Genomic DNA, 14,544 nt, shown 5'->3' with positions numbered 1-14,544 from the left:
AATTATGTGAGCACTAACGTTTTGATACTCTAATGCAAAATTTTTTAATATTTTTAATTTTTTTTAAATCTTAAAATAATTTACCTAACTGGTGTACATCTTATGGTTGTTATTCCTTCTGGATTTATTGTTATGCAGATGTTTACCTGAAGGTGTGGCTCTTAAGATCATGAAACTGGCAGTGATACAATAATAAAGGACTAAATACAGCTGAAGTGGTTTATTGATACCCAAGATGACTATTCAGAGCTGTGGTTGCCCTACCTACAAGACTGTTTCACTACAAATTATTTCCATCATAGCCAAGTTCAGCTGGAAAATCTTACGCTGCTGTTGTGTGGTACCAATAGTTTGAAGAAATCAGAAAAATAACAATCAGCTCATTCTGGTAAATAGAGATTATGCACTCTACAGTGCAAATTACCAGAAAGATAGACGTATGACACATCTGAATTGGTATTTGACCATAACATGCTGCTGCTTCTAGCAATATATTATGTGTTGGGGATACTGTGTATGATTGACTAAAATAACATACGCCACTTTACCTCTGATGTTTGCTGTTTCGTTTGTGTATATTAACAGAGTTGTTCATTTAGTTTCCAAAATGAGACAAGTGTCTTGAAACACTGGAAGTAGATGCAAAGTATCAACAGAACACAACTTCTATATTTAAAAATTAAAGGAAATAAAGAAAATCAAAGATAATCTAGAAATATCAAAAGGACTATTCCAGTGCACCTATTTCGCAAGGGTCAGAAACGGCAGTGTTATGAAATTGCATACACCATGACAGATGTCAACAGAAAACAGTATTCACACTATATTTCGAGTATTAGCTCTTTTTCAGCAATAGCACACAGACACCCAAATACATACTCAAGTGCCCACTGAATATTTGCATCAGCATTGGAATACCACAGAATGAACAAGAAGAAATTTATAGAGAAGTGGTGACCACTGAGACTACAGCAACAACAATGTACTAGGACCCTAACAAGCCACTGCTGGGTTTTTAGCATCAAGCTGAAAAATATAAATCTTGAAAACACACACACACACACACACACACACACAGTGTTATAAAAAGTGCAACTGGAAAACTGGGTATATCATAACATAAATGCATTATATAAGAGGAAATACAGTGACAATCAAGGACCTAGAGAATGTAATAAGCAATAGTAATTAAAATAAACTGCTACTGTACAGTAATGACAGGTTTTATTACGCCAAGAGAATACGAACAAAGAATGTTACACTGCTCCCCTTGGAACTTGCACTTAATTGTAACTTCCAGCTTAATTCACATACAAACACAAAAGCACAAGTAATACTATACAGTCAGTGGAAATTAGTTTCAGAGGCCAACAACAAAACCTACAATACAAACTAAGGCAGAGTGGTGAGTCAACATCTAGTTGATAGCAAACACTGTTAACAAATTAGGTGAACAAATGTTAGGCAGCCTGCACAAAAGCTGAAACTGTCATGATGGACCCCTCCCACCCCAGTTTCTTCTCTTTGCACATCAGTAAGTATTGTATGTATGAAGACCAAGATTGTCAGGTACAACAAGCCAATGTTCGTTAATTGTTATGGTCTTAAATCAAGCTTCAAACTGATAACTGTTATCCTTCATCTTTTGGTTTCCATTTTAATCTTTGTTGTTATCAGCTGAAGAAGCAAGCCAACCTATACAGTTTTTTTTTATTTGTTTAAATTAAATATAATACTTAATTAAGTCTTTTGGTTCATTGGAATAAAAAAGTAAGGAACACACAGTTCTTTCAATTCATATAGTTGGCTGGTTTAACGATTAAAGGGGCAAACTACGAGGTCATCAGTCACTCCCACCTGCAACAGGTAAGTCGAAGAAACTACACACCAAATAAGGGCCTAGTGCATGAAACCCAAGGAACGAAAACCTCAAGGTCTACCCAAGGTCAACGAAGCCTATATAAAGGAAAAAGAAATGGGGGTAAAAGAAAAAAGTGGGCAAAGTGCCACATCCAGGGAGCAGCTGGAGGCCTCCAAAGGCAGACTGTGATGGGAGCCATACTGCCCACCACTTACCACAGGCACCCCACCCAGCAATACTAAGAAAAGATTAGCAAAATAGACAGTGCAAGAGAAGCACAGGAAAACAGAGGAAGAACACCAAGTCAAACAGAATATGCAAGAGGAGGGAGAGAAGCAAACGAGCAGGTAAGGTGAGGGCTGGGGCGGACCACCAAGCCCAGACTGCTGGTGCCCATTCAGGGCAGATGACACAACACCATGTCCCACCAACCCCTCAATGCGCCAAAAAGGCTGAGGTGCCATACCTTAGAGGGAGTGGTAGAAACCCCTTCACAAATAAAATGTAAAACCAGGTCATCCACTGATGCACTGTCCACTAACACCAGGAGTTATGAGTCAGGAAGGTTAAGAGTCCATTGCACTATCGCTAGGTTAGGACAGTCCAACAAAATGTGGACTGCCATCAAATGGGCATCACAACAACAGTGTGGTGGATCCAGGCAATGGAGGAGATCACCATGGGTCAGCCGAGTATGTCCGATACAGAGCTCACAAAGGACGATGAGTTTTTGTGAGAGGCCCGCATGGAGGTCCTCCACAAATTCATTACCTACTTTATTGCCCGTAGTTGGTTCAGCTAAGTCAGAGTATGCCATTCTGTATTCCTAATTCTTAGAACTTTCGAAGGTCCAATTCTGGGATACTGATTTCAAGAAGCTGCTCACTGGTAGCAAGTTTGGCCAGCATGTCAGTGAGTTCATCCCCCAGGATCCCAAAGTGACACACGTCCCACACACAGACCACCAAGTGGGAATCCTGGACAGTCAGGACCAAGGAATGGCAAGGGTAACAACGGTGAAGAGCTTGTAAACTGCTGAAAAGGTTGCTATACATGAGAAAGGACTCACTGATGCAGGAAAGGATATGCTCAAGAGCACAAGAGATAGTTAACAGTGCCAACTGCGCAGTGAAAACACTGCAGCCATCCGACAAGGAGCAGAGTGCATTACATCCTGTACGGACATAAGCAAAGCCAGTGTGACCAGTAACCATTGAGCTATTAGTATAGACTACTTCTGAACCCCGAAACATGCCAAGAATGAAGAAGAACTGGTGGCTGTGGATTTCAGGATGACCAGAGTTACTCGGACCTTGCAATGAGTCAAGACAGAGGTTGGATGGAGGGTGTCCACAAAGTTGTACACGAAAAGGCCCGGAGAAGAGGTGCAAGAGGGGAAAGCTGGAGTTTAGAAAACATGGAATAGATGTGCATGGCAATTGTAACCTCAAACCTGGAGACCTGGGCTACCACTGCAGGCGGATCTTTGTAACTAGAAAGAAGAGACCACAGTAGCACCGGGGAGCAACATATGCGTAACATACATAAGCGATCAACTATTGTCAGTGCAGAACTCTCAATGGTGGAACCCCTGCCTCCACAAGGAGGCTGATCATGGGGCTAGTCCACAATACACCAGCAGCCAGTCCTACTCCACAACGATATATCGGATCCAGCATCTGTAATGTCAAAGGTGACACTGAGCTGTATGCAAGACTCAACACGTCTTCTAGATGGGACTGCATAAATGCTGTGTAGAGCCATATCAGAGTAGAGTGGTCCCCACCCCAGTTGGTGTTTCTGAGGTATCAGAAAGCATCGAGGTGTGACAACATGTCCGCTGGAGATTACAACGACAGGGAAGCCTTCTCAACCACACATCACAGACCAGTCCCTAAAAGAATGATGAGAGTCCACTAGATTGAGGGACTGGCTATCGAGGTACAGATCTGGATGCACGTTAACGACAAATGTGTAACGCAGGTCTTGGCAGCTGAAAAATGGAAGCAATGAATGAGAGCCCAAGAGTACACTCGGCATATAGTTCCCTGCAGTCTGTGTTCAACAACGATCATCACAGATGAACAAAAATAAATGCAAAAATCATCAGCATACAAAAAGGGGGATACCATAGGCCCCACAGCCACCACAAGACCATTGACAGCCACTAAAAAGAGAGGGACACTCAAAAAGAGAACCCTGTGGAACCCCACTCTCCTGCAGAATGGAAGTGCTATGGGAGGTGCCAATCTGCAACTGGAAAGTGCGCCATCAAAGAAAATTCCAGATAAAAATTGGGAGCACGCCAGAGAGGCAATAATCGTGTAAGGTGGCAAGGACGTGGTGGTACCATGTGGTGTCATAAGCTTTGGGCAGATCAAACAAGGCTGCAACAAGGTGTTGACCCAAGACAAAAGCCATTTGAATAGCAGACTCCTAAATTATCTACAGTAGAGTGGCCTTGGCGAAAACAACCGTGGGTTGAAGTCAAAAGGTCCTGGGATTCAAGGATCCAATAAAGCCTTCCACTCACCATACATTCAAGTAACATGCAAAGGGTACTGGTTAAACTGACTGGACGATAGCTCAGTGTGTGAAGATGTGGTTTACCTAATTTAAAAACTGGAATAATGACACTTTCTCACAATTGGGAAGGGAATTAGCCCTCACTTTAGACATTGTTATAAAGGGCAAGTATATGACATTGGTTAGCCACCGATAAGTACAGGAGCAGTGTCCGGGCAGAGAGCAAGGTTTCTGGCAAATTCCCAGTTCCCCAGTTGGCATTGTAAGGCTTCAGGCAGTGGGGAATGAAAAATAAAGGGAGTCAATCCACGTGGTGTTTGAGAAGACTGAACAACTGAAATGTTATATTCTTTTGCAATCTCTCTGACAGTCAGTCTTTCAGTGGCACGCACAATTTTGTTGATGTTCCTAACAAGCAATTTTACAGGTTCCACAGTGGGACAGTCTTCTGTTGGGGAAAACCTGAGGAAGAAGGAATTGCTGAAGTAGTTGCTGAAAGAATGTAATCGGTCAGACTCCATACAGGCTCGTCAATGCTGTCACGGTGGTGGAGCAGTTGGGATGGCAGTCGAAGAAAAGGCATCCCACTCTGCATTAGCAAAGGCTCACGTGGGAGGGCGTCCAGGCGAGTAATGCTGAAGAAAAGGTAAGAAAATCAGAAAATGATTGTGTTGCACAAATCACCATTAACTCCCCATTGAACAGATGAGCTAAGAAGGGAAAATCAATGGCCAAAAAAGTTCCACATGCCACACTGAAGCGTTTGGGTGCTCCAGTGTACGTCCTGCCAGCAGGCCTTCAACAATCCTGCATCAAACAGCAGTCATAGTGGCACCAAATAGAGAGTTACGGGTGTAAAAATCCACAAGGAGAAGGGAGGGAGCTTCCAAAGGAGAGCAAGAAGAGCAGGAAACATAGGAGGGAGGAGAGGACAACTGCATATTGTTACTGCTGAGTCTAAATGGGTCTGAAAGGCCACTGCTTCCAGCACAGTATGAAGAGCTAACAAAGTCCATGTGGACCAACAGACAGACACCACAGGATGCTTGCAAAGGACCAACCCAGTTCTGGCAGAAGGCCTGGAAACCACAAAGAGTCAGCAAATGAGTATCCACAGAACGAGATTCCTGCAGTACAACACAAGCTACAGAATAGAGAGGAGGAAGAAGAGACTGCAATTCTGAAAGGTGATGATAGTAACTATTACAGTTCAACTGGAGAGTAGTACAAGAGGCTAGATGGAGGTCAAACAGGCCAGAATCGATCATTGTGCCGAGTCAGTGTCTGTCACCAGTAAGGATAGACGACATCCATGAGATGGCAGCACTGTACGCTGTACAGACTTGAGGGACAGTGATGAGACTGAAGACTGTTTTTGATACTTAAAATGGTGATGTTTCCATTACAAGAACAGCATGTAAACATTAGTTTTCTCCACTTGCACAGTGTGACACCTATTGAAATTCATTGCCAGTTGAATGAGTCACTTGTCCAATGATGAAAATTTTTGGCCAACGTATATACAATAGAAATGCTAGTCCCACACTGAACTTTTAATACCCAGATTTTACAAGAAATGATCTGGTATATCTTTCATTCCTGACACTCTAGCACGTGATAAAAGTTAGCTATGTGCTCTATAACACACTGTAACAGTAGAAAGATAAAAAGACAAATATTTCATATTGCCAAAGACAGTCTTACATGTATGTTAAGTAGAATGTATTAAGGTAAGTATCGACACTAGAGAGAGAGAGAGAGAGAGAGAGAGAGAGAGATACCTGTGATTGTGTATCTACATATCCAGGTATTTCATACACTCCAGTGCTCACACTTCGATCGGTTTCAGGCTCATCATCTACATAACTCAATGTACGGCTTGCTGAGAGAGGTGAGAAGTGAGGTCTTTCTTCAGTGCGATCAATAAATCCACCCTCACTGAAAAAAATTATATTCAGTTTTTAATGTCTGAATTATATTTTCCTATTCTACTTCCATGATCAAAGGTACTTACTCATCTGAAGGGTGGGAGGCTTCACCCCACGCCCTGCGTGGTTCTCTAGCACCCAAAGAGGTTACTTTGTTATCGTATGAACGAGAAGGTCGTGTAGAAGGAATAAGTTTTGATTTCTCTTCAGCAATTACTGGCGCAGGGACTGTTTGGCGAATAAGCCGCTTGCTGGGAGAAGACCTGGAACAGTACATAATATCTCAGTTTTCAAGTGACAAAAATTCTACAGTGTCTAAGGGCCACTGCAAGAGCGTGGCATTGTTCTTGTTAACACAGAGGCATATTACTGAATGGAGTACAGTTTTATCAAAAAATTTATTAAAATTTGGAAATAGTGAATGAAAACAATGTACAAAAGTGAGAGGAGGATTCCAATCAACTGCAGACAATTGGTGGATGTGTCACAGGCACAGAAAAGACACATGAAGACCTTTTTAAGCTTTTGTTTTCCTAATAACTTTAGTCACACACACCTATCTTTTTCTTTCTAAGTGACAACACTATTACAACAAACAGCTATCATAAAACAACTGCAACAATAAAACCAGCGAAAACTCTTTCACTTTCATACAGAAATGGCTCTATGTGAACATTTAAAATCACAACAAAAAGCATAAAACATGTTATTACTGTACCTGATAAAATGTCTTTCAAGCCTGGCTCGGTGTCTTCCTTCTTCTATTGTCTGGAATTCTGTGCGGCCAGAATATGTGAATTTAGAGCCAAGAGAGAGGTGAAACCTTCTGGTTCGAGTCTGTGGTGAATGCAGCCTAAAGAATGTGTGATACTCAACACACGATTTCCATAAATTTTTTGATGATCGGTACGTTGTCATATTGAAACCCAACAGGGTATCATAATCCTCAGACTGTAACAAAGATGACATTAAATACTAAAATATGCCTTTTTCTTTACAATATTATTTCACTAATTATTAACTAATAGAAACAAATTTAACGTGTTTATATAAGGGCACTACTTTTTTTAAAATTACAAATGACTTACTGGCTCCCTTCGAAGTTGGATGAAGAATTGCTTCCGTTTGAAAGATATCTTAACTATCTTGGACCATGAAAAAATGTTAATTCTTATTCCATTGTGGAATACTACAAGTCCTAAAGATGTAACTCCAAGCTGTATATCTTTATTTGTTGAATCCTGTGTACACCATCGAAAAGCAGTCAGAGACAGGATATAAAAGCAGATTTATTAATACATCTAATATATTTCTTATTTGAAACACTATTACACACAAAAACAAATATGTAACTTCTTCACAGATGAAGCTCAGAGTGTGCTAAATCTATATTAGAAAAGATCATTTATTGATGTATATCATTATGGTACAGAATTAGTAAAATATCAAAGTTCAATCAAATGAGCAAGGACAATTAACAGTAATAGCACAAAATATTTTGAAAATACTTCACAAGAGACAGACTTGGGCATCGGAAACAAAAAATAAATAAATAAAAACCACCACCACCACCACCACCACCACCACCACCACCACCACCACAACAACAACAACAACAACAACCTCGATGTAATGCGCGATAAATTCCTGAAATTATCTGACTCCTGCCTAAACCAGTTGACAATGACATCTGCAAGGTCTCTAAACTTTAACTGAAGTTTCATAGTATGCAAGTTTTCAAACAAAATATGACACAAAAACTTCTTGGAACACATGCTTTGTTTAAAAACAGGTTAAAATGGAACTACACCCTAATCTCTCCGAGATACAAGAAAATCCAACATCCTCCTGGCCATCAGTCTACAACTTTCATGATATGAGCAGTCACGAGTTTAAAAAAATTACTTTTTTCCCAAATCCCTGATGATTAAAGGACAGACATTTATATATAATTTGTATTTAAGAAATCTGCTCCATATGTGTGTTAGTGAAAAATGTATGCAATGGTGTGCAAGTCTTAACAAGTGTTCTGAAAAATGACACACACCATCTGTCTTCAAGACTCTTGGGACATACAGGTACATTAACGACATACGAGAAATGTCAACCAACTACTCTTCATTCAATTTTAGGAAATGAAAGAGGTAAATAAGTCAGCAGCTTTAAATGTTCTTGATTATTGCAAACATTTTTACATATTCCATCTTTCTCACCTGCACAACGGAACTGGCACATAGCCTGATGTCTACATTTTCTTTCAATAGTGCCACACTGCAAGAAGACTTTAGTGATATAACAAATTTATAAGAAATAAACCCAAGCTTTTTGTGAGCCACCAAACGGCACTGATATGATACAAAAGAATGCCTGACTGTGCACGTTAAACATTCTCTGCTAGTACGACTGTTAGTGTGAAGGAACACACCAATTTTCCATCCAGTTGCTCAGCCAATTCTCTAACAGACTTGGAAAAAAAGCTCAATTTTATATAAATGTATTTTTAAGTTTCCCCTATGAATTCATCAGTTTCAGTTGAAAACCATCCAACCATCATCAAGGAATGTTGATGACAATTCGGGACTGAGCACACGTCGGAGATAGCAAGAATAAGTTGAATCAAATAGTGAGAGCTTCATCAATTGCTACAGACAGCTCCCACCAACCAAATGTAATCTGGTTTTCTTTCTTTCAATGATTGCTGTATCTGCATCACAGCAGAACATGACAGTACATCTCCTCCTCAAGAAAAAGAAAGTGAATTCGATTTCTTCAATATTATACTTACTCTAGCACGATGCAAGTCCACACCATACATATCCAACCTCTTTGCATGTTCAAGGAAGTTGAATTCAGCATCGGCTGGTGACTGGCACCTTGGGGAGAAAAACAGTAAGCATTATAAAAATTGTGATAAAAACATAGCACTAAAAACAAGACTGGCTTTAAAAAATTGTAAAACACTGAGAAATAATGACAGTAATAGTAAGTATAAGAGACTCTGATGAACTTTTACGCGAAAGTAAACCTCTTATATGAACATCAACACTTATTTTGCGTATAACGATAATCACTTTTTTTGAGAGAAGGAAAACAAAGTGCCAACCAGCAAACAACAAATCGGAGTACGAACCATCAACACTTTCACAGAAAATATATCAAATTCCATTGATGCATTGTTTCTTCACACACAGCCCTCCTCCCCCTTAAGTGTGGGGTACTTGGGGAGTATAAGCATAATGAACCTAACTTGACATCCGGCTCTTTTGTGAATAATTGGTTGCAGCACCAGAGAAGCCATAGTTACGGTCCCGAGCACAACCCATACTGAGCAATTGGATGTAGAGCTTGTAGTTGAGACCTGCATGGATGTGTAGAGGCATTGTGTAACCATGGTTGTCATATGCTATCCAAAGGTGGTGACAGCATAGTGCTTCACTCTCTCTATTGACACCTTGCTGCATTTAACGTTTTGCAAGGTGTGTAACATATTGTTTCCATATCGCAACACTTGGAAAGGTCCAGCGTATCAGGGGTGACAAGGGGCCCAAACTAAATCAGTGTAGAGCACAACACAGGAGCAGTCCACCAATGCTCTGCATGAAAAAACTGCATGTTCATCATGGTGCAAAGCATGTGGCTATTGGTGCTTTGTGACATGTTTCTAAATTTGCTGTATCAATGGTGGTAGTTCCACCTGATCTGGCAATGGTGCAGATGTGAGGTAGTCAGCCAGAATCCTCAGTGGCTTCCCACAAACCATTTCAGCCAACAATGAATCACATGTCAGATTAATAAGCCATCTGTAGTCCTGAAAGGACCAGAGGTAGTGCTTCCATCCAGTTCTCTTGATGACACTTGTGAGTGCCCTTTAAAGTTCCTATCACAAGTGGGGCACTTTTGTGGTTCTTCTGTGGGAGGTTCTGGGTTTGAGGGGATGAGGAAGTGGCTCTGGTTATTTGCTTCTGTACCAGGTCGGGAGGGTAGTTGCGGGATGAGAAAGTTGTTTTCAGGTTGTTAGTGTAATGGTTCAGGGATTCCGGACTGGAGCAGATTCGTTTGCCACGAAGACCTAGGCTGTAGGGAAGGGACCGTTTGATGTGGAATGGGTGGCAGCTGTCATACTTGCCGGGACTGGATCAGACTATGAATGTGGCTCTCCAGCAGGGATACGACTTCCTCAAATCCTGCCCTGAAATGAGATCCATCCTTCATGAAATCCTCCCCACTCCACCAAGAGTGTCTTTCCGCCGTCCACCTAAACTTCGTAACCTCTTAGTTCATCCCTATGAAATCCCCAAACCACCTTCCCTACCCTCTGGCTCCTACCCTTGTAACTGCCCCCGGTGTAAAACCTGTTCCATGCACCCTCCCACCACCACCTACTCCAGTCCTGTAACCCGGAGGGTGTACACGATCAAAGGCAGAGCCACGTGTGAAAGCACCCACGTGATTTACCAACTAACCTGCCTACACTGTGAAGCTTTCTATGTGGGAATGACCAGCAATAACTGTCCATTCGCATGAATGGACACAGGCAGACAGTGTTTGTTGGTAATGAGTATCACCCTGTGGCTAAACATGCCTTGGTGCACGGCCAGCACATCTTGGCACAGTGTTACACCGTCCGGGTTATCTGGATACTTCCCACTAACACCAACCTATCCGAACTCCGGAGATGGGAACTTGCCCTTCAATATATCCTCTCTTCTCGTTATCCGCCAGGCCTCAACCTCCGCTAATTTCAAGTTGCCGCCGCTCACACCTCACCTGTCTTTCAACAACATCTTTGCCTCTTTACTTCCTCCTCGACTGACATCTCTGCCCAAACTCTTTGCCTTTACAAATGTCTGCTTGTGTCTGTGTATGTGCGGATGGATGTGTGTGTGTGTGTGTGTGTGTGTGTGTGTGTGTGTGCGCGCGCGCGCGCGCGAGCGCGCGAGCGCGCGCGCGCGCGAGAGAGTGTATACCCATCCTTTTTTCCCCATAAGGTAAGTCTTTCCGCTCCCAGGACTGGAATGACTCCTTACCATCTCCCTTAAAACCCACATCCTTTCATCTTTCTCTCTCCTTCCCTCTTTCCTGACGAAGCAACCATTGGTTGCGAAAGCTTGAATTTTGTGTGTATGTATGTGTTTGTTTGTATGTCTATCGACCTGCCAGTGCTTTCGTATGGTAAGTCACATCATCTTTGTTTTTAGATATATTATTCCCGCGTGGAATGTTTCCCTATATATATATATATATTGTCTATGCCCATAGAGATTTACACGATAGTGTGGTGTTAAGCACAATACTGTGCACTATGTACATAGGATCCCAGGTCCACCTGTTTCACAGTGCGCCTACAGGATTGCACCAGAACACCTATTAGAGACTAAAGCAGTCTTTGAAGAAATGCTTCAGTTGGGAGTCATATATATATATATAAAACATTCCACGTGGGAAAAATATCGACCTGCCAGCACTTTCGTTTTGTAAGTCACATCATCTTTGTTTTTAGATATATATATTGAAAAGATTGGACTCAAATTGCTGGTCCTGGTCTGATGTAATGCAAAGAAGAGAGCCATAGCATGCTAACCAATCTGTAATGAATGTTTTTGCAAACATCTCAGCCGATACGTCAGTAGTATAGCTGCTGCCCATCTGTCTACTGCTGTCATTGGATACTTGTTACCTTCTGAAGACAGTAGAGGGCCCACAAATGTTTATGTTTAAGTGACCAAACCTCACTAGGAACTGGGGATACATCCATACCTGCACCAAAACAGTATCCCACCTTGCACCTTGCATTGCCAACACTGAAGGCACAAGCAAGCCCAGACGAGAGCATCATTTTTTACTGATGGGCACACAACATGGTCAGTTAATAATTTAGTCATAGCATTTCACCTGAACGTGCCAAGTTGTACACACTTTTCAAAATTGCAATGAAATGTACGGTGGTCACTTCCAATTTGAGACATCACACCATATTTTAGAACTGCCACCTAACACCCTGACTTGCATCAGCCTCAGCCCGATGTAAAGATCATTTAGTAGAAGTTGCAGTTGTTGATCGATCACTTGGGTCATGGCGAGAGTGTCGTAATTCAAAACGTTACCCAAACTGAAATTACCCTCTTATTGTTTGTTAATTCATCAAATGATATTTTAATGCGAGAATAAAATATATAAAAAAATAATAACTTAATAATCTTGCGATTCTGTATGACATTCAGTTTTTATTATAAAAAAATGTGAGATTTTCATATAGGGTCCAGGCTCTAGTTTTGGCCACTACCCCACTTATGGCCACCTTGATGTAACAGGGAAGCTACACTGCATCCTTTCATCATATATTATAAATGGGAGGGAAAACTAAAACATCTGCAGTATGTCTTCATATCAGATTGCCTGAAACATAATGCAGTCGCTTTCTATGTATCCCTGAAAAAACTGCTAGAAATCATAAACCAAAACTTGCCTTTTGCACTTAAAAAGATTACTTACTTTTCTGATGGCAGCACTGCACAATATAAAAATAAGAAAAATTTCCTTAATATGTGTATGCATAAAACTGATTTTAAGTTGAGGCAGAGTGGGAGTTCTTTGCAACATCTCATGGCAAGAGCGCATGCGATGGCCTTGGTGGGACTGTTAAGCGGCTAGCTGCTAAAGCCAGCTTACAAAGGCCATATGATCAACAAATCTTAACACCCAAATCACTTTATGTTTTTGCCGTGGAAAACATAAAAACTTTGACTTTGAATACTGCGCAACAGAGGATGACGAACTGACCAAAGAATACTTACTTCCTCGGTTTAGTGACTCAAAAGCGATTGTGGGAACAGAAAAGTTTCACTCATAAAACCCTGCACAGAGAGTCAAATTATTGTCAAGCCTTATCATTTTAGTCTGGATGAGTCTCTTGAATATGTTACAATACTGAACCAAATAACACCGTCACATATGGAAAATATTACTGCTGGTTTTGTGACAGTAGCATATGACGACTCTTGGTGGCTAGGATGCATTGAAGAAAAATACAATGACATGTACCGAATAAATTTTTTACACCCAAAGGGTGTAGCCCAGTCTTTTTACTACCCACAACCCAGAGATATATTAGATGTTCCAGGAAATACTCTTTACCAAACAGCAAATCCACCAACAGCTACGGGAATAACCAACACTTTAAGTGCTAAAGAAATGAAGTTGTCTTCTCTTGCTTTGAAAAAATATCTTAAAAGATCATAAAAGAAGCATGTTTAAATTATGTTACACCTACCCTCACTAAACACAAAGTTGTATAGATACCATATGTATTAACTTTGTAAATACCAATTGGTATTAGAAATACAGTTCTATCCATGCAGATATCAACAAGTTAATCTTTTTCCCAAGTGCAATTACTTATATGTCAATTTCTAATATGAGGAACATGTTGTAAATGATTACAAATAAGAGGGTAATGTTGCATAAAAAGGCTAACATAATAATTTAAGTTTGTTAGAAATAGTCTATTTTTCACCTCTCTAGTGTGTATTGCGGTAGTAAAATATTATTTTATACAAGAACCCATTGAGATCCCATCTTGAAATTTTGCATGCATGTAGTCAGACTGGACAACACATATAATTTTTATAAAGAAATCCAAGGGTACATACTTTGGAAATTTCAAAACATGTTTTTTTTTTTTTTTTTTTGGAATAGTTTAAAATATTCAGATTTGGGTAGCACAGTCATGTTACATATCAAATTGAAAGGAATTTTTAGAGGAAAACAATGGTGCAATTTTGAGCTCTCTAGGTTGTATAGTATTTGAGTTACAGCATTTTAAAACAATCATCGATTGATCAAAAACAGAGGGTTTTTGATTTTTAAACCCTTGAAACTCAAAAGCCAAAGATCAGAAAAATTTGAAATCTCAAATTTAAACTAGTGTTAGTGTGTACATTACCTGAAAAAAAATCATCCAAATCTGAGGGGTCATGGTTCAAATCATGCAGTACAATTGGTTGATTTGACATGGAATGACCCATATGTTTGCAACAAATGCCAGAGGTAGTAATGGTCGAGTTATATGACCAGGTGCTATACTGTTATAAATGGTTTATTTGCCACTATCCTGCTGTCAGTAACCAGTTGTGGGACTACACTCCTTTCCCTGGTGGTGCTGTTTGTAGGTGTGGCAATCTGTCACACCTAATCCAAACTGGTCTCAGTATTTGAGTAACCGCATGGCTT

At 40.6% G+C, this 14,544-nt stretch overlaps 1 protein-coding gene across 3 annotated transcripts in view; it reads right to left on the bottom strand.

Annotated features, from left to right (window-relative positions):
• The window catches only part of LOC124789698 (tyrosine-protein phosphatase non-receptor type 4), a 185,574-nt gene that overhangs the window by 85,763 nt on the left and 85,267 nt on the right, over positions 1-14,544 (bottom strand). For all 3 annotated transcript variants that reach the window (XM_047257145.1, XM_047257144.1, XM_047257146.1), the window contains 5 exons: positions 9,101-9,188; positions 7,404-7,556; positions 7,034-7,266; positions 6,402-6,578; positions 6,169-6,325 (listed from right to left, as the gene is read on the bottom strand). In XM_047257145.1, coding sequence (XP_047113101.1) covers positions 6,169-6,325; positions 6,402-6,578; positions 7,034-7,266; positions 7,404-7,556; positions 9,101-9,188 — 808 coding nt within the window. The remainder of the gene's footprint in view (positions 1-6,168; positions 6,326-6,401; positions 6,579-7,033; positions 7,267-7,403; positions 7,557-9,100; positions 9,189-14,544) is intronic.

The sequence above is a fragment of the Schistocerca piceifrons genome, chromosome 3, assembly GCF_021461385.2.
Source record: "Schistocerca piceifrons isolate TAMUIC-IGC-003096 chromosome 3, iqSchPice1.1, whole genome shotgun sequence".
Lineage (NCBI taxonomy): Eukaryota > Metazoa > Arthropoda > Insecta > Orthoptera > Acrididae > Schistocerca > Schistocerca piceifrons.
The sequence above is the reverse complement of the archived record's forward strand: the minus strand, read 5'-3'. Positions and strand labels throughout refer to the sequence as shown.